General features: G+C 34.9%; 1 protein-coding gene across 1 annotated transcript in view; it reads left to right on the forward strand.

Annotated features, from left to right (window-relative positions):
• The window catches only part of CFAP69 (cilia and flagella associated protein 69), a 63,654-nt gene that overhangs the window by 33,311 nt on the left and 6,155 nt on the right, over window positions 1–24,188 (forward strand). The window contains exons 13-19 of the mRNA XM_029957015.1: window positions 3,300–3,464; window positions 6,498–6,616; window positions 12,622–12,740; window positions 16,560–16,641; window positions 19,666–19,858; window positions 22,852–22,989; window positions 23,600–23,676. Of these exons, the coding sequence (XP_029812875.1) occupies window positions 3,300–3,464; window positions 6,498–6,616; window positions 12,622–12,740; window positions 16,560–16,641; window positions 19,666–19,858; window positions 22,852–22,989; window positions 23,600–23,676 (893 nt within the window). The remainder of the gene's footprint in view (window positions 1–3,299; window positions 3,465–6,497; window positions 6,617–12,621; window positions 12,741–16,559; window positions 16,642–19,665; window positions 19,859–22,851; window positions 22,990–23,599; window positions 23,677–24,188) is intronic.

A 24,188-nucleotide genomic window follows, 5' to 3' on the forward strand; every position in this document is an offset into this window, starting at 1 on the left:
ATATATACACAATGGAGTATTACATGGCAATGAGAAAGAATGAAATCTAGCCATTTGTAGGGAAGTGGATGGACCTGGAGGGTGTCATGCTAAGCTAAATAAGTCAGGCAGAGAAGGACAAATACCATATGTTTGCACTCATAGGTCTAACAGGAGAACAGGAGAAACCTAATGGAGGACTGGGGGGAGAGGAAGAGGGAAAGAGAGTTGGGGAGAGAGAGAGGGACGCAAAACCTGAGAGACTATGGAATACTGAAAATGAACTGAGGGTTGAAGGGGGAGGGAGGGGGGAAAAGAGGTGGTGGTGATGGAGAAGGGCACTTGTGGGGAAGAGCACTGGGTGTTGTATGGAAACCAATTTGACAATAAACTATTTTTTTAAAAATTAGGTTCTTTCATCTTGTTAAAAAAATCTAATGCAAAATAAACTAAAGCCCAAAATATGAAAAGTTAAACTGTAAAAATCTTAGAAGATGTGGGAAAATATCTTCATGATAACAGGGTAGGAAAAGACTTTTAAAAACCAGAAGATCCTGAAGCAACAGGAAGAGAAATCAAGGAATTGATCCCATTTACAATTGTACCACAAACCATAAAATACCTAGGAATAAACATAACCAAAGAGGTGAAAAACCTATATGCTGAAAACTGTACTGTACTATACACTAATGAAGGAAATTGAAGAAGACATAAAGAAATGGAAAAAATATTCCATGCTCCTGGATAAGAAGCATAAGTATTGTTAAAATATCAGTACTACCCAAAGTAATTTACGTATTCAATGCAATCCCTATCAAAATAACACCAACATTCTTCACAGAGCTAGAACAAACAGTCCTAAAATTTGTATGGAACCAGAGAGGACCCTGAATAGCCAAAGCAATCTTGAAAAAGAAAACCAAAACAGGAGGCATCACAATCCTGGACTTCAAGCTGTATTACAAAGCTGTAAGCATCAAGACAGTATGGTACTGGCGCAAGAACAGATGCTCAGATCAACGGAGCAGAATAGAGAACCCAGTGATGGACCCACAAACATACGGCCAACTCATCTTTGACAAAGCAGGAAAGAATATTCAGCGGAATAAAGACAGTCTCTTCAGCAAGTCATACTGGAAAAACTGGACAGTGACATGCAGAAAAATGAACTTGGATCACTTTCTTACACCATACACAAAAATAAACTCAAAATGAATGAAAGACCTAAATGTAAGACAGGAAGCCATCAAAATCCTTAAGGAGAAAGCAGGCAAGAACCTCTTTGATCTTGGCCACAGCAACTTATTACTCAACACATCTCTGGAGGAAAGGGAAACAAAAGCAAAAATGATTAGGATCTCATCAAAATTAAAAAGCTCTGCACAGTGAAGGAAACAATCAGCAAAACTTAAAGGCAACTGACAGAATGGGAGAAGATATTTGCAAATGACATATCAGATAAAGGGTTGGTATCCCAAATCTATAAAGAACTTATCAATTTCAACACCCAAAAACCAAATAATCCAGTGAAGAAATGGGCTAAAGACATGAACAGATACTTTTCCAAAGAAGACATCCTGATGGTCAACAGACACATGAAACAATGCTCAACATCACTCATCATCCAGGAAATATGAATCAAAACTACAATGAGATACCACCTCACACCCATCAGAATGGCTAAAAACAAGACGGGCAACAACAGATGCTGGTGAGGATGTGGAAAAAGAGGATCTCTTGCAGTGCTGGTGGTAATGAAAATTGGGGCAGTCACTCTGGAAAACAATGTGGAGGTTCCTCAAAAATTAAAACTAGAACAACCCTACGACCCAGCAATTGCCCTACTAGGTATTTATCCAAGGGATACAGGTGTGCTCTTCCAAAGGGACTATCAACAATAGCCAAAGTATGGAAAGAGCCCAAATGTCCATTGACAGATTTGACAGATGAATGGATAAAGAAGGTGTGGTGTGTGTGTGTGTGTGTGTGTGTGTGTGTGTGTGTGTGTGTCTGTGTGTATATGGGTGTATATGTATACACATACACACAGACACACACACACACACACACAAAGGAGTATTACTTGGCAATCAGAAAGAATGAAATCTTACCATTTGCAACTACATGGATGGAACTAGAGGGTATCATGCTAAGCAAAATTAGTCAGAGGAAGAAAAATATCATATGACTTCACTCATGAGGTCTGTAAGATACAAAACAGATGAGCACATGAGAAAGGAAGCAAAAATAATATAAAAACATGGAGGGGAACAAAAACATAAGAGACTCTTAAATATGGAGAATGAACTGAGGATTACTGGAGGGGTTGTGGGAGGGGGAATGGGCTAAACGGGTAAGGAGTGTTAAGGAATCTACTCTTGAAATCATTGTTGCACTGTATCCTAACTAACTTGGATGTAAAACAAAACTAAAAAAAAAAAAAAAAACCAGAAGAGCCTAAACTATACAGAAGATGAATGCATTTAAAAATGTAAAATTTAGAAATGCCTGTATGACTAAATCTGAGTAAAGTAAGAATCTACAAACTGAAAGAATACATTTACCACCTCTGTGAATAATAAAAGGTTAAAGTCCTGGCTCATAAAGAACTCAAGAAGAAACTAACTCTGTAGAGAAGTACACAAAGAATAGGGACTGCCAAATTACAGACAAAATCTCAAATTTAAAAAAAAAAATTAAAAGATGTTCAACCCTATTGGTAATCTGAGAAATGCAAATTCAAATAACAATGAACTATCATTTCCCATTTAACAGATTGGGGAAATCTATTGGCCTTATACACTGTATCCATATAACCACTTTGGGAAGCAATTTAGGAATTAAGTAAAATTCAATGTGGGTATACCCTATATGATTCTGGTGTCACGTGGCAAAACCTTTCTCATGGAGAATAAGAGCACATGAACCAGAATGTTCATTGTAGCAATTGGTACTACTGAATGGATAAACAGTGATTTATTTATAAAATGAATACTGAAAGCAATTAAATGATTTTGATTTTTGTGTGACAATGGGAGTACTTTAAAAAACATAATGTTGAAGAACAGTAGCAAGTTACCACAGATACACAGAATGTTATACATTTGAGTAAAATTTGAAAGCATATATCCATTCTGGGAATAGAAGGAGAAGGGGGAAGGGACACTATTTATTTCTCTAAAAAACAAGTATGACAAAATTTTAACATCTCTTTAAAATTAAGAGGAAATATATAAAATATCTGATATATTCTATTTTACTTGAAATATTTTATGCTGTAAGTTAATATAAAGTATTAAATTATTAATATTTCTCCACAGATTCCTTCTTTAGTCATGGTAACAGTTATCATGGTACAGGCGGCCGCGGCAACAAGTTTGCCCAGATGCGTTACAGTTTAAGACTCTTGAGAGCCATGGTCCACCTTGAGGATGAGACTGTAAACAATGATCTTTGTGAAAAGGGAGCAATTCAGCAACTGATAGGTAAAACATGACATGTTTTTATACTTATGAAAGAATGTTTATAAACTAGAGGTTTTGGTTGAAATATTTTTTACAAATTTATTTTGTCTTTATAGCTTAGAAACTTCTGAATATTCTCTTGATTTTTGTTTCATCTAGTTGCTACAAATCAGTTTGCCTTTACTAAAACATCATGATCACTCATCCTGTAAACATCTGTGTATTCAATTCAGATAGTCTTTCATTTAGGATTACCTTTTTTTTTTGTAATGGGCTACTGTTATGTTTCATTTTTCTAGTAATAAGATCACCACTTTTTGCCCAGGAAGAAGATAACATTCCATTTTTCACTGTATCTGATATACCAGAACACTAGTATGCTGGTATATACAGAAATTTACATAAGAGATTTTTTTTTCTGTTATGAAATATCAGGATATCCTTGGTTTTCTCTTTTTGAAATTTTTTAATGTTTATTCATTTTTGAGCGAGAGAGCAGGGGAAGGGCAGAGAGAGAGAGGGAGACACAGAATCTGAAAAAGGCTCCAGGCTCTGAGCTGTCAGCACCGATCTCAACGAGGAGCTCAAATCCATGAACTGTGAGATCATGACCTGAGCCAGTTGGATGCCTAAAGGACTGAGTCACCTAGGCACCCCATATCCTAGAGTTTCAACTTAAAATTGACTGTTGAATCGCCTTACCCCAAAGTACATACATGTGCACACAGTATAAATTCAGAACACCTTTACAAAAGCTCTTTACCTTTTTTTAAATAAGAAAGAAATAGTCCTCTGGCCCTAACCTTTCCTGACTTTGAAAAGAGCTATTTTGATCATATTCAAATTCAGTAATTGCCTCCTGAGTAAGAGATAATTTGCTGGATATCAATTAATTACAAATGCCTACTCTTCTAAATGTTAAGTTAAAGTGCTGACTTTAGTGGAGTGGAACCCTTTAATAGTGCTGCCTTTTAAAATGAGGATACTGAGAAGGGTGCTAAGCAAAAACACTCACTCTCTTGATGACTTTACTCAGGATGACTGAACCCGAAAGTAGATTTTTGTCACTTCTATGCACATTCCATTGTACAGAACTCAGTGTTACAGTTCCAGCCTAACTGAATGGAGTCCAGAAAATACAATTTTTCATATGTCCAGGAAGCAGTCTTAATCGTATCTGGGTAGGAAGTGGGACAGAGACAAGGGAAACAAATATAGAAGGATTCTTTTCTTCTTAAGATCTTTTGCCTTTAACTTGAAAAAAGCCGATCTTTATCATGTGAGTTCTTAGAGGCAGTAGTGGCCTTCTCTTACTCAATCCAACAGAGGGCTCAACAAATAGTTTGCTCAACCAATAGTAATTGCATTGTAAATGCAAATGTTTATAATACTCTGTGTGCAGGCACAGGACCTTGCCCTTAATCAGAACAAAAGACAAGATATATATCATAGAAAAATGGCATGTATTACCCAACACCATCAGTAAGGCCCCTGATGAATAATACAGGGAGTAAATACAACAGAAAGTAAGAGGTATCAGTAGCTCTTAAGACTGGGTAATCTTGGCAGGAACTTTTTTTGAGCCCGGATATGAGGGTAAAGCTAGTTTTGAGAGGGGGAAAAAAAGATGGTTTTTCAAGCAAGGTAACAGGATGAGCAGAGACGTGGTGTTAAAATATGTATGATAATGTGTTCAGAGCTAGCTTAAGTGAAGTCTTCATAAAACTGAAGATATGCATCAACTATACTTCAATTTAAAAATAATAAAACACAGAAATTGAAAAAAAAGTTTTATGAAAACAAATAATATGAGATACAGTATGTCTAGTCAGGAGCCACGCTAGAAAGGGTTTTGAGTAGAATTGTCTTTAGGCATGGGGAGACATTAGTGGTTTTGATCAAGGAAGTTACATATAATGATGTATTAGGAAGAGGAATCTGGAAGAAATATATCAGATGACTTAGAATAGAACAAGGAGAGGATTAAGGCAAGGAACTAAAAGATACTGAAATATGAAGGAAATAATTCAATATTAACATAGCATGTGAGACAGACAACAGTAAAAGTAACATATACTCATGTAGGAAGGAAAATGAAATGCCCTAGAAAGGAGAAGCTAACCTCTGGCTAATGAGGTTGGATTCCTTGATGTTCCTAGTAAGCATTGGCCCATCTGTCCTTGGGATGCTCCTGAACTGGGCCTCCAGCATGCTCAACTAGCCCCCTAGGGATTGATCCTGCACCCGTCCTTTGTTCTAATGGGACCAAAATCATCTCTTCAGGGCTAGCTATGGAAATAAGCTGTCATTTCCATGGCCCTCTTACTTTGTTTGGAACATAACTCCACCCCTTCCTACAATGCCAATGACTTCTTTAACACAGAAGCAATGACTTTTGTTCCTCATTTAACGCTTGAAGGAAAACTCCTTTTTGAGGCAAAATTTTATTGTGACTCATTCCATCATTGTAAGTGGCTCTTTTCCAATCTTTCTAAATTTTTATTAGAAGCAGGGGAGAGATTTCAAAGGACATGGGAATACTGCTATCTAAAGTTGTCGAAGACACCTCCAGGTAGACATAAGGAGAAAATGCAGAAAGAAATAACAGAAAGAGAAAACATATTTAGAGATCTTCTACCTTTGCCTAGAATTGACCCTGTAAACCATGAGGAGACGAGCAAGTTGTGATTAGGCATTTTCGACATAGATTTGCAGTAGGCTCATGGCACTCTACATATTTCTAAAGATTTTTGTTTGCTGGGAAAGTGTCAGATTGTTAGGGCGTCTTTTAATGTCACTCCATTAATTCTGTACTAGAAATGCTTTACATATAGGGCTACTGATTGTATTCAGTGTTCAAAGAATCTCTTTTTAATCTTCTGTCTACAGCTTCTAGGTAACTGTGCAATGAAAACAGACCCTTTAAAAAAGTTGCTCTAACAGAAATTTTATAAGGGATTTCTTTTTTTTTTAAGGGATTTCAAAACAGTAATTGATCAAAATAAAAATACAGTGTCCAGTAAGTTTACATTCTTTCCATTTTTTTCATACCAGGAGTTTTTAAAAATACATTAAGCAAGTCTAATGACAAAGAAGAAGCCATTGTTTTGGAAATTCAATCTGATATATTACTTATCTTATCTGGTCTTTGTGAACATCATATTCCTAGGAAGGTAAGTATGCCTGTGAATCAAAGTTTTGTTCAGATCTCCTAGTCACCTAGCACTATGAACTTTTTTTTTATTATTATCAACTTAGCTAACATACAGTGTAGTCTTGGCTTCAGGAGCAGACTCCAGTGATTCATCATTTACATATATACCCAGTGCTCATCCCAACAAGTGCCCTTTTTAATGTCCATCACCCATTTCCCCCACCCCCATCAACCCTCAGTTTGTTCTCTGTATTTAAGATTCTCTTATGGTTTGCCTACCTCTCTGTTTTTTATCTTATTTTTCCTACCCTTCCCCTATGATCATCTGTTAAGTTTCTCAAATTCCATTTCACTTATCATAATACTCTCCAGTTCAATCTATGTTGTTGCAAATGGCAAGATTTCATTCTTTATCATCACGGAGTAGCATTCCATTGTATGTATATATACCACATCTTCTTAATTCATTCCTTAGTTGACAGATATTTGGGTTCTTTCCATAATTTGATTATTGTTGATTTTGCTGCTATAAACATTGAGGTGCATGTGCCCCTTCAAATCAGCACTCTTCTATCCTTTGGAAAAATTCCTAGTAGTGCAATTGCTGGGTTGTAGGGTAATTCTATTTTTAATTTTTTGAGGAGCCTCCATACTGTTTTCCAGAATGGCTGCACCAGTTTGCATTCCCACCAACAGTGAAAGAAGGTTCCCCTTTGTCCACATCCTTGTCAACATCTGTTGTTTCCTGAGTTGTTAATTTCAGCCATTCTCACTGGTGTAAGGTGGTATCTCATTATGGTTTTGGTTTGTATTTCCCTAATAATGAGTGATGTTGAGCATGTTTTTCATGTGCCTGTTAGCCATCTGTATGTCATCTTTGGAAAAGTGTCTCTTGATGTCTTCTGACCATTTCTTCACTGGATTATTTGTTTTACGGATGTTGAGTTTGGTAAGTTCTTGATAGATTTTTAACACTAACCCTTTATCTGATAATGCCATTTGCAAATATCTTCTCCCATTCCATTGGTTGCCTTTTTAAAAAAAATTTTTTATGTTTTTTATTTATTTTTGAGAGACAGAGACAGCATGAGCAGGGAGGGTCAGAGAGAGAGGGAGATGAAGAATTCGAAGCAGGCTCCAGGCTCTGAGCTAGCTGTCAGCAGAGAGCCCGATGTGGGGCTCGAACCCACAAACTGCGAGATCATGACCTGAGCCGAATGCCTAACTGACTGAGCCACCCAGGCGCCCCGCATTGGTTGCCTTTTAATTTCATTGTTTCCTTTACAGTGCAGAAGCTTTTTGTCTTGATGAGGTCCCAGTAGATCATTTTTGCTTTTATTTCCCTTGCCTTCAGAGACATGTAAGTAAGAAGTTGCTATGGCTGAGGTCAAAGAGGTTGTTCCCTGTTTTTGACTGTAGGATTTCAATGGCTTCCTGTCTCACATTTAGGTCTTTTATCCATTTTGAATTTATTTTGTGTATGGTGTAAGAAGGTGCTCCAAGTTCTTTCTTATGCATGTTGCTGTCTAGTTCTCCCAGCACATTTGCTAAAGACACTGTCTTTTTTCCATTGGATATTCTTTCCTGCTTTGTCAAAGGACAAAGGATTTGTGAGTCCATTTCTGGGCTCTCTATTCTATTCCACTGATCTATGTGTCTGTTTTTATACAAATACATTACTGTGTTGATGATTACAGCTTTGTAATACAGGCTAAAGTTCAGAATTGTGATCCCTTGAGCTTTGGTTTTCTTTTTTAACATTACTTTGGCTATTTGAGTTCATTCATGGTAACATACACATTTTAGGATTTTTTTGTTCCAGCTCTGTGAAGAATGTTGGTGCTATTTTGATAAGGGTTATAATGAATACATAGATTGCTTTGAATAGTATTGACATTTTAACAATATTTGTTCCTCTAGTCCATGAGCATGGAATGTTTTTCCATTTCTTCTTATCTTCTTCAATTTCTTTCATAAGCTTTCTATAGTTTTCAGTGTATAGATTTTTCACCTCTTTGGTTAGGTTTATTCCTAGGTATTTTATGGGTTTTTGGTGCAATTGTAAATAGTATTGATTCCCTGATATCTCTTTCTGTTGCTTCATTATTGATGTATAGAAATGCGACCAATTTCTGTACATTGATTTTATATCCTGTAACTTTGCGAATTTCTGTATCAGCTCTAGCAGTTGTTTGGTAGAGTCTTTTGGGTTTTCCATGTAGAGTATTGTGTCATCTACAAAGAGTGAAAGTTTCACTTCTTTGCCAATTTGGATGCGTTTTTATTTCATTTTGTTGTCTGATTGCTGAGGCTAGGACTTCCAACACTAGGTTAAACAACAATGGTAAGAGTGGATATCCCTGTTATTTTCCTGATCTCAGGGGGAAAGCTCTCAGTTTTTCTCCATTGAAGATAGTATTATGACCTTTCGTATTTGGCTTTTATGATGTTAATGTATGTTCCTTCTATCCAACTTTCTGGAGGGTTTTTATTAAGAAAGGATGCTGTATTTTGTCAAATGCTTTTTTGGCATCTATTAACAGGGTCATATGGTTCTTATCCTTTCTTCTATTAATAGGATGTGTCACATTGATTGATTTATGAATATTGAACCATTCCTGCAGTTCAGGAATGAATCCCACTTGATAATGGTGAATAATTCTTTCTATAAGCTATTGAATTCAATTTGCTAGTATCTTGTTGAGAATTTTTACGTTGATGTTCATCAGGGATATTGGCCTGTAATTCTCCTTTTTTGTGGGGTCTCTGTCTGGTTTGGGAATCAAGGTAATGCCGGCTTCATAGAATGAGTCTGGAAGCTTTCCTTCTATTTCTATTTCTATTTTTGGGAACAGTTTGAGAATAGGTATTAACTCTGCTTTATATATCTGATAGAATTCCCCTGGAAAGCCATCTGGGCCAGGATTCTTATTTATTGGGATATGTTTGATAACCAGTTTAATTTCTTTGCTGGTTATGGGTCTGTTCAAAATTTCTATTTCTTCCTGTTTCAGTTTTGGTAGTGTGTGAGTGTCTAGAATTTGTTTATTTCTTCCAGATTGTCCAGTTTGTTGGCATATAATTTTTCATAGTATTCTCTAACAATTGTTTGTATTTATGTGGTGGTGTTTGTGATCTCTCCTCTTTTATTCATGTTTTTATCTATTTGGGTCCTCTCTTCTTTCTCTTTGAGAAGTCTGGATACAGGTTTATCAATTTTGTTTATTCTTTCAAAAAAAAACCAGCTTTTAGATTCATTAATCTCTTCCACTGGTTTTGTTTTTGTTTTTTGTTTTTTGTTTTTGTTTTGTTTTTTGGTGGCAGGAGTTCTATATTATTTATTTCTGCTCTGATCTTTATTGTTTCTGTACTTCTGCTGGCTTTGGGCTTTCTTTGCTGCTCCCTTTCTAGTTCCTTTAGGTGTCAGGCTACTCTTTATATTTGGGACCTTTCTTGCTTCTTGAGATAAGCCTGAATTGCAATGTATTTTCCTCTTAGGACTGTTTTTGCTGCATTCCAAAGGGTTTGGACCATTGTGTTTTCATTTTCATTTGGTTCTATATATTTTTTAATTTCTTCTTTAATTTCCTGGTTGATCCATTCATTCTTTAGTAGGATGTTCTTTAACTTCCATGTATTTGAGGGCTTTCCAAATTTTTCCTTGTGGTTGATTTCAAGTTTAATAGTGTTGTGATCTGAAAATATACATGGTATGATCTCAGTCCTTTAATATTTTGTGAGAGCTGTTTTGTGACCCAGTATGTGATCTATTTTGGAGAATGTTCCATGTGCACTAGAGAAGAATGTGTATTCTGCTGCTTTTGGATGAAAAGTTCTAAATATATCTGTTAAGTCCATCTGGTCCAGTTGTGATTCAGAACCATTGTTTCCTTATTTTCTCCCTAGATCTGTCCATTGCTGTAAGTGGAGTATTAAAATCCCCTACAATCATGTAGGTATTATTATCTATACATTTGTTTAGGTTTGTGGTTAATTGATCCATATATTTGGTTGCTTCACATTAGGGGCATAAACATTTATAATTTTTAGTTCCTTTTTATGGCTAGGCCCCTTAATTATGATATAATACCCTTCTTTATCTCTTGTTACAGCCTTTGTTTTAAAGTCTAGTGTAATATAAGTATGGCTACCCTGGCTTTCTTTTGATAGATGGTTCTCCATCCCCTCACTTTCAGTCTGAGGCATCTTCACGTCTAAAATGAGTCTCTTCTAAGCAGCATATTGATGGATTTTGATTGTTTTTCATTTACCCATTTGATACCCTCTATCTTTTGATTGGAGCATTTAGTATATTTATATTTACAGTTATTATTGAAAGATATGGATTTAGTGAGGTCTCTGATCTTCAGAGAGAGAGAGCAAGCACTCACAGGGGAGGTACAGAGAGAGCGGGAGAGAATTCCAAGCAGGTTCCATGCTCTGCACAGAGTCTCATGTGGGGCTTGATCCCACAACTGTGAGATTATGACCTGAACCAAGGTCAAGAGTCAAATGCTTTAACTGACTAAGCCATCCAGGTGCCCCATCCCTATAAAATTCTTTCATGCCTCTTAGCAGCCATCCCCCGACTTGCTTCCAGGTAACCACTATTCTGATTTCTATCCCCATAAGTTAGTATTGCCTACTTATTTACTTCATATGAATGGAATCACATAGTATTCACTGTTTTATAACTGGTTTCTGTCATCCAGCATCATATTTCTGAAATATATTGAAATTGTTGCAGGTATCAGCAGTTCATTCCTTTTTATTGCTGAATAATATTTCACTATTTGAATATACCAAAATTTTTTTCTCCATTCCCCTATTGATAAACATTTAGGTTGTTTCCATTTGGGACTATTATGTATAAAGCTTCAGTGAACATTTTTGTAGTAGTCTTTTTGTGGACATCATTCTTTGATTTCTCCTAAATACCTAGGAGTTCAATTAATGGTTCATAAAGCATGTGTCTGTTTTTAAGAAACCAGCAAACAGTTCTTCCAAAGTGGCCATAGCATTACAAATGCTTTTTGAGTTTAAATTTGGTTCAGGGTGATGGGTATTAAGGAGGGCACTTATGTTGAACATTGGATGTTGTATGTAAGTGATGAATCACTGAATTCTACACTTTAAACTCATATTACACTGTGTTAACTAAGCATAATTTAAATAAAAACTTGAGAGAAAATTGGGTTCATAACTATAACTAAAAATTAGAAAAAAAAGCTTAATTCCCTTTGATCTTTTTTAACTCTGTAACAAACTCTGAGTCTCCAAGATTTATAACTTAAGTAGTAAAAGATAAAATTGGAAAGATAAAAATTAATTATTATGAAGTTTTCAATAGAGGGGTTTTAGGGAAAGGCAGCAAGAACAGTAAATCCATATGTCACTCCAAGATTTGATACAATTTTCCTTATATTCTGCCACCCTGTGCCTGTGTCCTTCTGGAAAAATGCTCATAGTCTTGCCTATTGGGTACCAGAACTGAACAACAAAGTAATGAGAAAGGTAATTATTAAGGGAGAAATATTAACTGGTGATAATTTGATATAAATTATTAAAGGTTTTACTATGTATATAGTAGTTAAAACCGTATATGAGTTTCATATACCATATATATTGTTCAGGAGCATTGAAAAACCTTCCATAATAGAATTTTAGCCTCTTAAATCAGTTTTTGCTATCTAGTATTCATCTGACAGGATATTGGACTACATTCATTATAATGTGGAAGAAAATCATGGGGCAAGCTTATGTTTTCTTTTTTTAAAGAAAGGGAAAAAACAAAAATGTAAAGGGACATTAAACTAGCATATTGATTGATGCCCGCTCTTAAAATGATTAGCTTTATAATAATTTGTCTTAAACTCCTGAGAGTGAATACAAATTCAAAAAATTTTGTATTAAAGTAACAGCGTTGTTTTATTTTTCTGATAGAAAAAGTTTTAGGGGACAGGATTAAACAGGAAAGGATGAGATTATTTATTTCAAAAAAATGATTTTAAATGAATCTCTTAGGAAATTTTTGGAACAGAAGGAGTGGATATAATTCTTGATGTAATGAAAACCGACCCTGTGACGTTTCAGAGTGGATTAGGCTATAATGTACTTCTTTTTAGTACACTGGACAGCATTTGGTGAGTATTACTGTAACCAAATTAGAAGTATAATACAATAAAATTACCTCATGACATTTGTGGGCTTGACGCTAACAGATTAAGATTTCTATCTAATTTTTTTAAATTGCACAAATTTGTATGGAATAAAAGCTTAGAACATTTAAAATATAGATTGAATAATAATTGAAATTAATCCTAATGTGTATGATTTTTGTGTGATAATTCCTCTCTTCATGGTGTTAGACTTAATGCAGTTGAAATGTATTTTTGTTCCACAATTTAAGCTTCAATAAAAGTTTGCTAAATTCATAAAAAAACTTTTTCTTCCCTTAAAACCACACAGGAAAGGTAACTCTTCAAATGACTTTTTTTGCTTTTTGCCTTTTTCTTTTCATTTGTCCAGAAATAATACTCACGACCTTCAGAAAGCAATCTTGTCTATAACTCAGTTAGGATACAAATTTGTATCTAAACTTAAATCCTTGTTTCTGTGATTTGAATCCATACCATTTTGGCCTGGTCTGGAAAAATATAAGCATCTACTCTTACTCATACAGTATTCTGATACTTGAAGAGTTGATTTCCTCACTCATTTCCTCTTCAAAGAGTCAAAAATCATTTGATTAGGTATCTCCTAGCCAATATTTTCCTGCAAACTTTTTAGCATTCCTAAAGAGCAATAAATATATAAATAATGCTTTTCTTAACAATTTATGAAATTTTATCTTGGAGAAAATTACTTGAGTTTCAAATATCACTTAACACTTAACATATGTGTTTTGTTCTGTTTGGGTGGGATTCATAACAGCCCCATTGCAACATATGTGGGGGAAAAAACTGACTATAGATCTAACACAATATTGACCTAAATGGACCTAACAGACACATGCAGAATATTCCACTCATTAGCAGACATATTCTTTTTAAGTTCTGTGTTATTGTGATTTATATTAATAAATATATGGCCCCTTCCTAGTACAGAACTCCTAAAATGATTGTCATTTTCTAATCACCAAAAGCAATGAGAGAGAACATCTTTTGTTACAATATTTGGTCTTTAATTCTCAGTTCCTATAATAGCTCAAGAGTATTAACTTTGAAGGCGGTGTCTTTTGTTATTCATAATAAGTCCCTTTCTACCACATCTGAGTTTATGTTAATGAGGTAGTTTTTGGAGGGCACTTACATAACCACAGGTTGGGGGGGCTGGTTCTGCCTGCAAAGTCACAAACGAATCTTAACAAATTTAAGAAGACTTAAATCATTCCAAATATCTTTTATGACCACAGTGGAATAAAACTAGAAATCAATAACAGATGGAAATTAGGAAATCTCACAAATGCATGGGAATTAACACACTCTTGAACTACCACTGGGTCAAAGACAAAAGCAAAAGGAAAATTAGAAATTTCTCAACACAAACTAAAATGAAAGCACAGCCTACCAAAACTTATGTAATACAGCAACAGCAGTACTAAGAGGGAAGTTTATGGGGATAAATACCTAGAAAGAAAAGAAGAATGATTCAAAGAACATAACTTTACACCCCAAGGAACTAGTAAATGAAGAACAAACTAAGCCCAAAATTAGCAGAGTAAAGAAAATAATAAAGATTAGAACAGAAATAAATAAGGGATTGGAAAGAAATCAACAAAATAAGAGCTGGTTTGTTTTGAAAAAATATCAAAGTCTACAAGCCACTAACTAGACAAGAAAAGGAAGGGAGACAACTCAAGATAAATGAAACAAATGAAACAGAACATATCACAACAGATGCCATAAAAATAAAAAAGATGATAAGGGATTATTATGAACAATTCTATGCCAATAAATTGGACAATATAGAAGAAACAGATAAATTCCTGGAAACATACAACCTACCAAGACTGAATCAAGAAGAATTAGAAAGCCTGAAAGGACCAATAACAATAAGAAGATCGAATCAGCAATCAAAAACCTCCTGGAACACCTGGGTGGCTAAATCAGTTAAGTGTCTGACTCTTGATTTCTCCTCGGGTTACAATCCCACAATAGTGAGACTGAGCTCTGTGCTTGGCCATGAAGCCTACTCAGGATTCTCATTCTTGCTCTCTCTAGCTCTCTCCCCCTCTCTTCTTATCCTGTTAATCCCTCCTCCCTCCTTCTCTCTCTCTATCCCTCTCTCCCTCTGCCCTTCTCCCCAACTCCTGCTCTCTCTCCTTCTCTAAAAAATAAAAAAACAAACCTCCCAGCAAAAACAACCCAGGACCCAACAGCTTCACAGGTAAGATTTACCAAACATTTAAAGAAGAATTAATACAATCCTTCTTAAATTCTTCTAAAATATAGAAAAGGGAACACTTCCAAAATCATTTTATGAGGCCAGTATCACCATGATACCAAAGCCACATAAAGATACCATAAGAAAAGCACAAGAACAATAATCTTGAGGAACATGGAAGCAAAAATCCTGTAGAAAATACTAGCAAACCAAATTCAACAACTAATTAAAAGGATCATACACCATGCCAAGTGAGATTTATCCCTGGCATGCAAGAATTGCTCAATACAAGCAAATCAACCACTGTGATATACCACATTAACACAACAAGGGCAAAAATTACAATCGTCTCAGTAGTTCCAGAGAAAAATTCACACATTATACTCAAAGGTGGAAAGCTAAAATCTTTTTCTCTGTGATCTGCAACCAGGCAAAGATACCCACTCTCACAATTTCTACTCAATACTGTAAGTCCTAGCCAGAGTAATTAGACAAGAAAAAGAAATAAAAGGTATTTAAATCAGAAAAGAAGTAAAATTGTCTCTGATTGCAAAGGACATGAGCTTATAAAGTTGCAAGATACAAAATCACCTACAAAAATCAGTTGCATTTCTTCACACCAATAATGAACTATGCAAAAAGAAAATTAAGGAAACAATCATACTTGCAATAGCACCAAAAAGAATAAAGTACTTAGGAAAAAACATAACCAAGGAAGTGAAGGACTTATACACTGAAAACTGTAAAACACTGATGAAAGAAATTAAAGCAAATATACATAAGTGGAAGGACTCCTCGTGCTCATGGATTGGAATAATTAATACTGTTTAAATGTCAGACTAGTCACAGTGATGTTTAGCTTCCTGTAATCCCTATTAAATCCTAAAGATATATTTTACAGTAATAGAAAACACAATCCTCAAATTCATATGGAACCACTAATCATGAGAAAAATGCAAATCAAAACCACAATGAAATATCAATTATACCTGCAAGGATAGTTATTATTAAAAAAATAGGTAAAAAGATAGAGAGAGAGATCTATAGATATAGAAATGTTGGCAAGAATATGGAGAAAAGATACTCTCTTGATGTTGTTGGGAATGCAAGTGGTGCAGCCACTGTGGAAAACAGTATGAAGTTCCTCAAAAAATTAAAAATAGAACTACCGTCTGATTCGATAATCCCTCTTCCAGGTATATATCCAAGAGCATTGAATTCAGGATCTTGAAGAAATAGCTGCACTCCCATGTTCACTGCAGCAGTATTCACAATAACCAGGATATGAAAACAACCCAAATGTCCCATCAATAGATGAATGGATAAGAAAATGCAGTGTATATACACACAATGGAATATTACTCAGCCTTAAAAAAAAAAGAAAATCCTACTGTTTATAACAACATGAATAGACCTTGAAGACACTATGCTAAATGAAATAAGGCAGTCACAGAAAACTCTCTCTTATACATGATTTCTCTTAAATGAGGCATCTAAAATAGTCAAAAATATAGAAGTAGACAATAGTACATAGACAGTAGAATCCTTGTTAAAGGAATAACTTATTTTTATTTAAGGTGCTGTATTTTGGGATGTTATCCCTCAGAGGATTACTTTCTTGAAAAGGAAGGCATTTTTCTCCTTTTGGATTTACTGGCAGTAAGTATGATTGTTAACAATCATAAAATAATAGTATTAATAAATGTCTTTATTAAAGCTTTCCAAAACTAAGTGCCCACAGAACACTATTCTGTAATTAAATGTGTCCCCAAATTATGTTTAAATGTTTGTTTTAAACAATCTTAGGGCACCTGGGTGGCTCAGTCAGTTAAGTATCTGACTTTGGCTCAGGTCCAGGGGTTCAAGCCTAGTGTCGGGCTCTGAGCTGACAGCCAGGACCCTGAATCCTGCTTCAGAGTCTGTGTCTCCCCCTCTCTGTCCTTCCCACAGTTGTGCTCACCTTTCACTCTCTCAAAAATAAACAAACATTAAACAAAATCTCACCTGGAGATCATAATTTGCATTGGTATAGTAAAAGCTCTGAAAATCCCTCCTCTGAAGAAAGCAGTTTACTTAGGTCAGAACTCCCTAACAACTAACAGCAGATAATTTGTTTTACGGGATTTTTTTTTCTCCACCAACCTTTAAGGAAATAGTTTGTGAAGTACTAGATAATATCAAAACCTATAATCATTATTGATAACTTCTAGCTTCTCTTAGTGTTAAAAGTTAAGGGCTACATTAGACAAAGGAGTAAAGATCAGTATTTTTTAAGAACTGTGTATAGTTTGTACGTTATGTGAGGAATTACTGTGTCATAGACCATTTTATAGAATGAGCAGGAATGAGTATATTAAGCCTGCCAGGAAATATAGTTGCCATGTAACACCAATGAAGAATGGCAAAGACCCTCAATTATCCTCAAAGTCATTCCCTACTGGCCTGAATTCTAAGTAAGCCCATTGTCAAGACAATATGGGAGCAAAAGTTATTTTGGTTTCAGCAAAACTTTGAGAGATAATCTATCACTGCCTGTGATTGCCACCATTCATGATATTATTAAAAGAATAATAAACTTACTTGGATTTAACAAATGTTATTTGTGTCCCTTCATCTCTCTGAAAGAAAATTAGTTTTACAGATAGGAGAGCAAACTCATTAAACATAAAACATTACATATAAAATAATGATGATAAACTTTGACAAATAGGAATGAATCATGACCAGAAACCTTTGGAAAATTCAGAGATATTGGACATAATATGGAAGGACATATGTGTGACTCTATGAAATGATGCTCACCATGCTCCTCCGATGACAGCACAAGGACGCCCAGAGGCACATGGTGATGTGTCAGGAGATTCTCAAAGTCACAGAATTAATTTGCCATATCTTCTTAGAATCTTGTTGTTACATAAAGACTAGGAAGTAGGGAGCTATATTAATAATATAATAGGGGCGCCTGGGTGGCTCAGTTGGTTAAGCCTCCACCTTTGGCTTAGGTCATGATCTCGCAGTTCATGAATTCGAGCCCTACACTGGGCTCTGTACTGACAGCTGGGAACCGGGGCCCACTTTGGATTCTGTTTTCCCACTCTCTCTGCCCTCCCCTCTCTTCTGTGTTCTTTCTCTCTCTCTCTCTATGTCTCAAAAATAAACATTAAAAAATAATAAATTCTATATGAATATTTACGATTATATGAAAGACTTCAAAGACATTTCTGAGTTGTGTTCACTCTCCTTCACCACTAGGGTTTCTCTGATGGAAAGGCATGAAGAAAACTGCTAGGAAAAGTCATAGAGCACAATGGTTATGAGCATAGGCTGCCATCAGTCTGACTGAGGCCTCCAGTAGCTCTTAGCTGTGTAACTTGGACAAGTATTTAGCATCTCTGTAACATGTTTCTTCATCTGTAAAAGAGATAACAACAGTATCTACCCTCATGCACTGTTGGGAGAATTATATGAGTGATTATGTATGCATGTGCATGTGCACGTGTGTGTGTATGTGTGTGTGTGTGTATACAGACAGAGAGACACACACACATGCACTTATTTGAAATAGTTCCTGACATATTTTTATCATGTGTTTTCTATTACTCTGAATATAATTATTAGATTGTACTTAATGTGTATTGAAACAATCAAGTTAATTATAGATTATAATTTTCTTTAATGAGATTTTTAGATCAACTCCAACCCTTGACATTTACCCCTTGTTCCTGAAAATGAAGTATAGGAATAAAAAACTCAACTAATTTAGGGTTCTGCTTAATACAGTCTACTAAATATTTATTCATTATGCAATGATAATAATTGCTAATTATGTTTAATGTTATTTACAGCTTTCTATGTGCCAAGCACTCTTGTATAACTCATCATAATAACTCTTTAAAGCAGCTAATATTATTATCTTTCACTTTATAAAAGAAGAAACTGATAATGTTTGCAGATCAAACAGCAGGTTACAGGTTTCTTTTGCTATATTCTATTAGTGGTATACTATGAGTTACTCAACAAAAAATATTTCAGACACAAATTATTGTGTGGAAAAGGCTATTACTCTGGGTGGAGCTTTCTAAACCTAAATTTTGGTGTGCTGAAAACTAGTAGCAAAACAAAGAAAATATGCTTGATCATTTTTCTTCAACGTTTACTGTTTTGGATGCCGATTTTCAAAATACAAAATTACATTTCATTTGGATTTATTTTCACATATGACTGCCGCTTGCAGTTGCCATCAGTTATTTTTTTAATCACAAAGAGGTTATAGTTAATATGAGTCTTTACAAACTTTAATAAATCATGTACATTGGAAAGATCCTATAATTACAGCAAACTACTTACAGTACTGTTGACATTGCTCTACCTAAAATGAACATCTTTATTTATTTTTACAATCTCTCTTTTTCTGACTGAACCAAAGCATTACATTTTTGGTCATGACACATATTTATGACTACCTCAGAATTATATTGAATTTTTTTCCTTTTTTCCTAATTCTGAATGTTTGAAAATGCTTTTTAACAGGAGATTGTCCCAAATCATACTTAAGTCTTAATTTTATAAGGCAGTCATTTAGAAGAAAGTTACTGATCAATACAAGTGTTTGTTGCTTTTTTTTTAAAGTAACTATTCTTAAAATTTATTACAATCGTTTTCTTTTCTGTTTCCTTGAAAAAGTTGAACCAAAAAAAATTCTGTAATCTAATACTCGGAATAATGGTTGAATTTTGTGATAATCCCAAAACTACGGCTCATGTTAATGCATGGCGAGGGAAGAAGGACCAGACAGCTGCTAGTCTTTTAATTAAACTATGGAGAAAGGAAGAAAAAGAACTAGGAGTAAAACGTGATAAACATGGGATGATCATTGGTAAGTGTATTGATAACTGTTAGTAATAGCCGTTAGATGCATATTTTTAATTGAGATATAATTGAATTTTATATTGTATTAGTTTGTTTTATATACATTACATAATGATTAGCACAATCAGTTTAGTTAACACCCATCACCATACAGTTAAAATATTTTCTTGTGATAGAACTTTTAAGAACTACTCTCAGCAACTTTCAAATATACAATAAAATATTAACTATAGTCACCACCCTGTTAATTACATCCCTAGGACTTAATCATCTTTCATCCATATTTTTATTTTTTTTTGTAATTTTTTTTGATGTTTTATTTATTTTGATACAGAGAGAGACAGAGCATGAGTGGGGGAGGGGCAGAGAGAGAAGGAGACACAGAACCGGAAGCAGGCTCCAGGCTCTGAGCTAGCTGTCAGCACAGAGCCTGACACGGGGCTCGAACCCACGAACGTGAGATCTGACCTGAGCCGAAGTCGGAGACTTAATCGACTGAGCCACCCAGGCGCCCCCATCCATATTTTTAGAAAGAGATGTTTAAAAGATACTAGGGAAGTAGGAGGACTTTCACCCGTTTGTTTAAGGTTCTTTTCACAAGAGATTGGAGAACTTGCTATCATAAATTCTGAATGAATTGAAGAAAATTAACTATATTATTAGCAGATTCATATTTTTATAGATATTTTCAGGAAGTGGTATTTGATTATATTGTTTAACTCAAAACAAAATAAAACAAAACCTAACACCATGTCCTAAAGAAGTTCCTTGAGTTACCTGTTTTATAAATAGATTCAACTCACTTCATTTTCTGATAAAATTTGGGAGATAAATACAGTGCCTGAAAACAATGTTTCGAGCATTTTGTACATTTTGTACATTCATGCAGTTTACTTTTTTCTTAAAAATGAACAGTTTAATGAATTATTACAAAGTCTACTTTTGAACTTTCCATAAATGGAATCATACAATATATATTTCTTTGTACTGGATCTCTTCTACTCAACATTGTTCTTAAGATTCTTCCACATTAGATTTAAAGCTATATTACAAAGCCATGGTCATCACAACCCTATTGTACTGCACAAAAACAGATATATAAATCAATGGAACAGAAGAGAAAACCTAGAAATAGACTAAATTATAAGGTCAGTTCATCTTCAACAAAGTAGAAAACAAAATCCAATAGAAAAAAGACAGTATATTCAGCAAATGGTGTTGGGAAAACTGGACAATGACATGCAGAAGAATGAAACTATATCTCTTTCTTAAACTATACACAAAAATAAACTCAAAATGGATGTAAAACCTAAATGTGAGACAGAAAACCATCAAAATCCTAGAGAACATAGGCAGCAGCCTCTTTGACCTTGGCTGCAGCAACTTCTTACTAGACATGTCAATGAAGGCAACGGACAAAAAAGCAAACGTGAACTATTGGGACTTCATCAAGATTAAAAGCTTCTGCACAGGAAGGAAACAATCAAAACTAAAATACAACCGACTGAATGGGAGAAGATAATTTGCAAATGACATCTGATAAAGGGTTAGTATCTAGAATGCATACAGAACTTATAAAACTCAACACCCAAAAAACGAACAATCCAGTTAAAAAATGGGCAGAAGATAAGAATAGACACTTTCCCGAAGAAGACATCCAGATGAACAATGGACACATGAAAAGATGGTCAATATTACTCATCAGGGAAATACAAATCAAAACCATGATGAAATATCACCTCACACCTGTGAGAATGGCTAAAATTAGCAATACAAGAAACAACAGGGGTTAGTGAGGATGCAGAAAAACAGGAACCCTCTTGCACCTGTTGGCAGGAATGCAAACTGGTGCAGCCACTCTGGAAAACAGTATGGAGATTTCTCAAAGAACTAAAAATAGAACTACCCTATGATCCAGCAATTGCACTATTAGGTATTTACCCAAAGGATACAAAAATACTGATTTGAAGGGGTATGTGCACCTCAATGTTTATAGCAGCATGCTCAACTATAGCCAAAATATGGAGAGAGCCCAAATGCCCATCAACAGATGAATGGATAAAGAAGAGATGGTATGTGTACATATGTGGTGAAATATTACTCAGCCATCAAAAAGAATGAGATCTTGCCATTTGAAATGACGTGGAGTTAAAATGTAATATGCTAATAATAAGCAAAATAAGTCAGACAAACACTATATGATTTCCCCCATATGTGGAATTTAAGAAATAAAACAAATGAACACATGGAGGTGAGGTGGAAGAGAAGAGAGGGAAATAAACCACAAGAGACTCTTAACGATAGAAAACAAACTGAGAGTTGATGGAGGGAGCTATTAAGGAGGGCACTTGTGAGAAGCACTGGGTGTTGTATATAAGTGATGAATCACTTTCATTTATTTTTTTAAGTTTATTTATATATTTTAAGAGCATGAGAGAGCACAAGCAGGGGAGGGGCAGAGAGATAGGCAGAGAGGATCCCAAGCAGCCTCTGTGCCACCAATGCAGAAGTGGATGTAGGGCTCAAACTCATGAACCATGAGATCATGACCTCAGCTGAAATCAAGAATCAGACGCTTAACCAACTAAGCCACCCAGGCACCCCAAAAGTAATTTTTTAATGTTTGTTTATTTATTTATTTTGAGAGAGAGAGAAGACCGGAGAGGGTCAGAGAGAGGAAGAGAGAATCCCAAGCAGGCTCCACCCTGTCAGCACAGAATCTGATGCCAGGCTCAAACCCATGAACCCTGAGATCATGACCTGAGTCAAAATCAAGAGTTATTTTGTGAAATTTTCATATTGTATGTAAATAATAAAAATGAAAGCTTTAAATTTCACCATTGAATGGGGAATAACTGATTACTTATGCTTTCACAAGAATAACCATATACAACGCACTATTTTATAATATATATTCTGTGTCTGGAGTAAAATTTCAAATGTTAATTTACTAATGTTTTTACCTGTCCTTTATATGTTTTCATGATATGCAATGATTAGATACAAAGAAACCTCTATTTACTAGTTTCCAAGAAGAGCAAAAAATCATGCCACTGCCTGCAAACTGCCCGACTGTTGCAGTTATGGATGTTGCTGAGAATATCAGAGCAAAAATTTATGCTGTGCTGGGCAAACTAGGTAAGAAGCTACTTGTCACATTCATTAGAGCCTCTGTTTTGCAGAGTGTGCATTGCTTTGGAGTCCATTTTGCTTTGGAGTCCATTTTTCAGACATGATCACAAAGTCCCTTTATACAAATAAATGCATGTTTCGTTGTTACCCTAATGTCCAGCCTACACCCTTGGTCAATTACAATCAGAATTTCTGGGTATGGGGCCAAGGCAGCAGTATCTTTCAAAGCTTCCCAGGCAGTTCTAGTTGCAGCCAGGATGAAAGGTGGTTAGGTTAGATGATTAGGATTAAACACAAGAATTCTGAAACACCTGCGTTTACAAAGTCCTTGCTTCCTTTTCTTTTCTTTTTTTTCCCCTAGTCCTTCCTTCCTATTAAGGAAAAAAGTACTCAAACACTCTTCAGCCTTTGAAAGCATGGTATCATTGTCTTAACCCAGCATAAGGATGACCTGGCAGAGGTTTCTTATAGGAGGAAGCCAAAAGCTCACAAAACTAACTTCCATAATCAAGATGAAACAAAAAATAACTATTTGCATTAGGTTTTCTAATAGATATATGTTTTTTGGAATCTCTTGCTTTGTTAATGTGATTCTTTCTTTATACACCTTGTTTAGATTTTGAAAATTTACCTGGCCTATCTGCTGAAGATTTTGTCACTCTTTGTATCATACATAGATACCTTGATTTTAAAGTGAGTACCTTCTTATAATCTTGTTATTAATTCTGATATGACCAAAAAAATCAGTTGGTAAATAAAAGATCTATATTCATAGTTGTAAGCAATCACATACTGCATAGTTTTTATTTTCCATTTTGTATCTGATACTGTTCAAGAAACATGCAATTCATTAATTGGCTATTTTCCATAGGATATGATTTCATCTATTAGTTTATAGAAGAAGATGGATGTTACTGACAGAGGTATACAGAAGTTTTACAGAATTTTAAAAATATTTCTTCTCTTTATAGAGCATTAGGGGCTATAATTAAATGAATTATTATTTATTACAATTATTTATTAACAACCTTTATTAAAGATTATTGTATCATTAGCTTAGATGATGATCAAATATCAGTTAACGGATATTAGGTTGCTCACCCTGATGGTTATATCTTTATTGGCAAATAAATGCTTTTAAAGTATCAACAACTCTTTTTAAGTACATTTTCTTCTTCTACTAATATTAGTACTATGTATTTAAA

The sequence above is a fragment of the Suricata suricatta genome, chromosome 2 (assembly GCF_006229205.1).
Source record: "Suricata suricatta isolate VVHF042 chromosome 2, meerkat_22Aug2017_6uvM2_HiC, whole genome shotgun sequence".
Lineage (NCBI taxonomy): Eukaryota > Metazoa > Chordata > Mammalia > Carnivora > Herpestidae > Suricata > Suricata suricatta.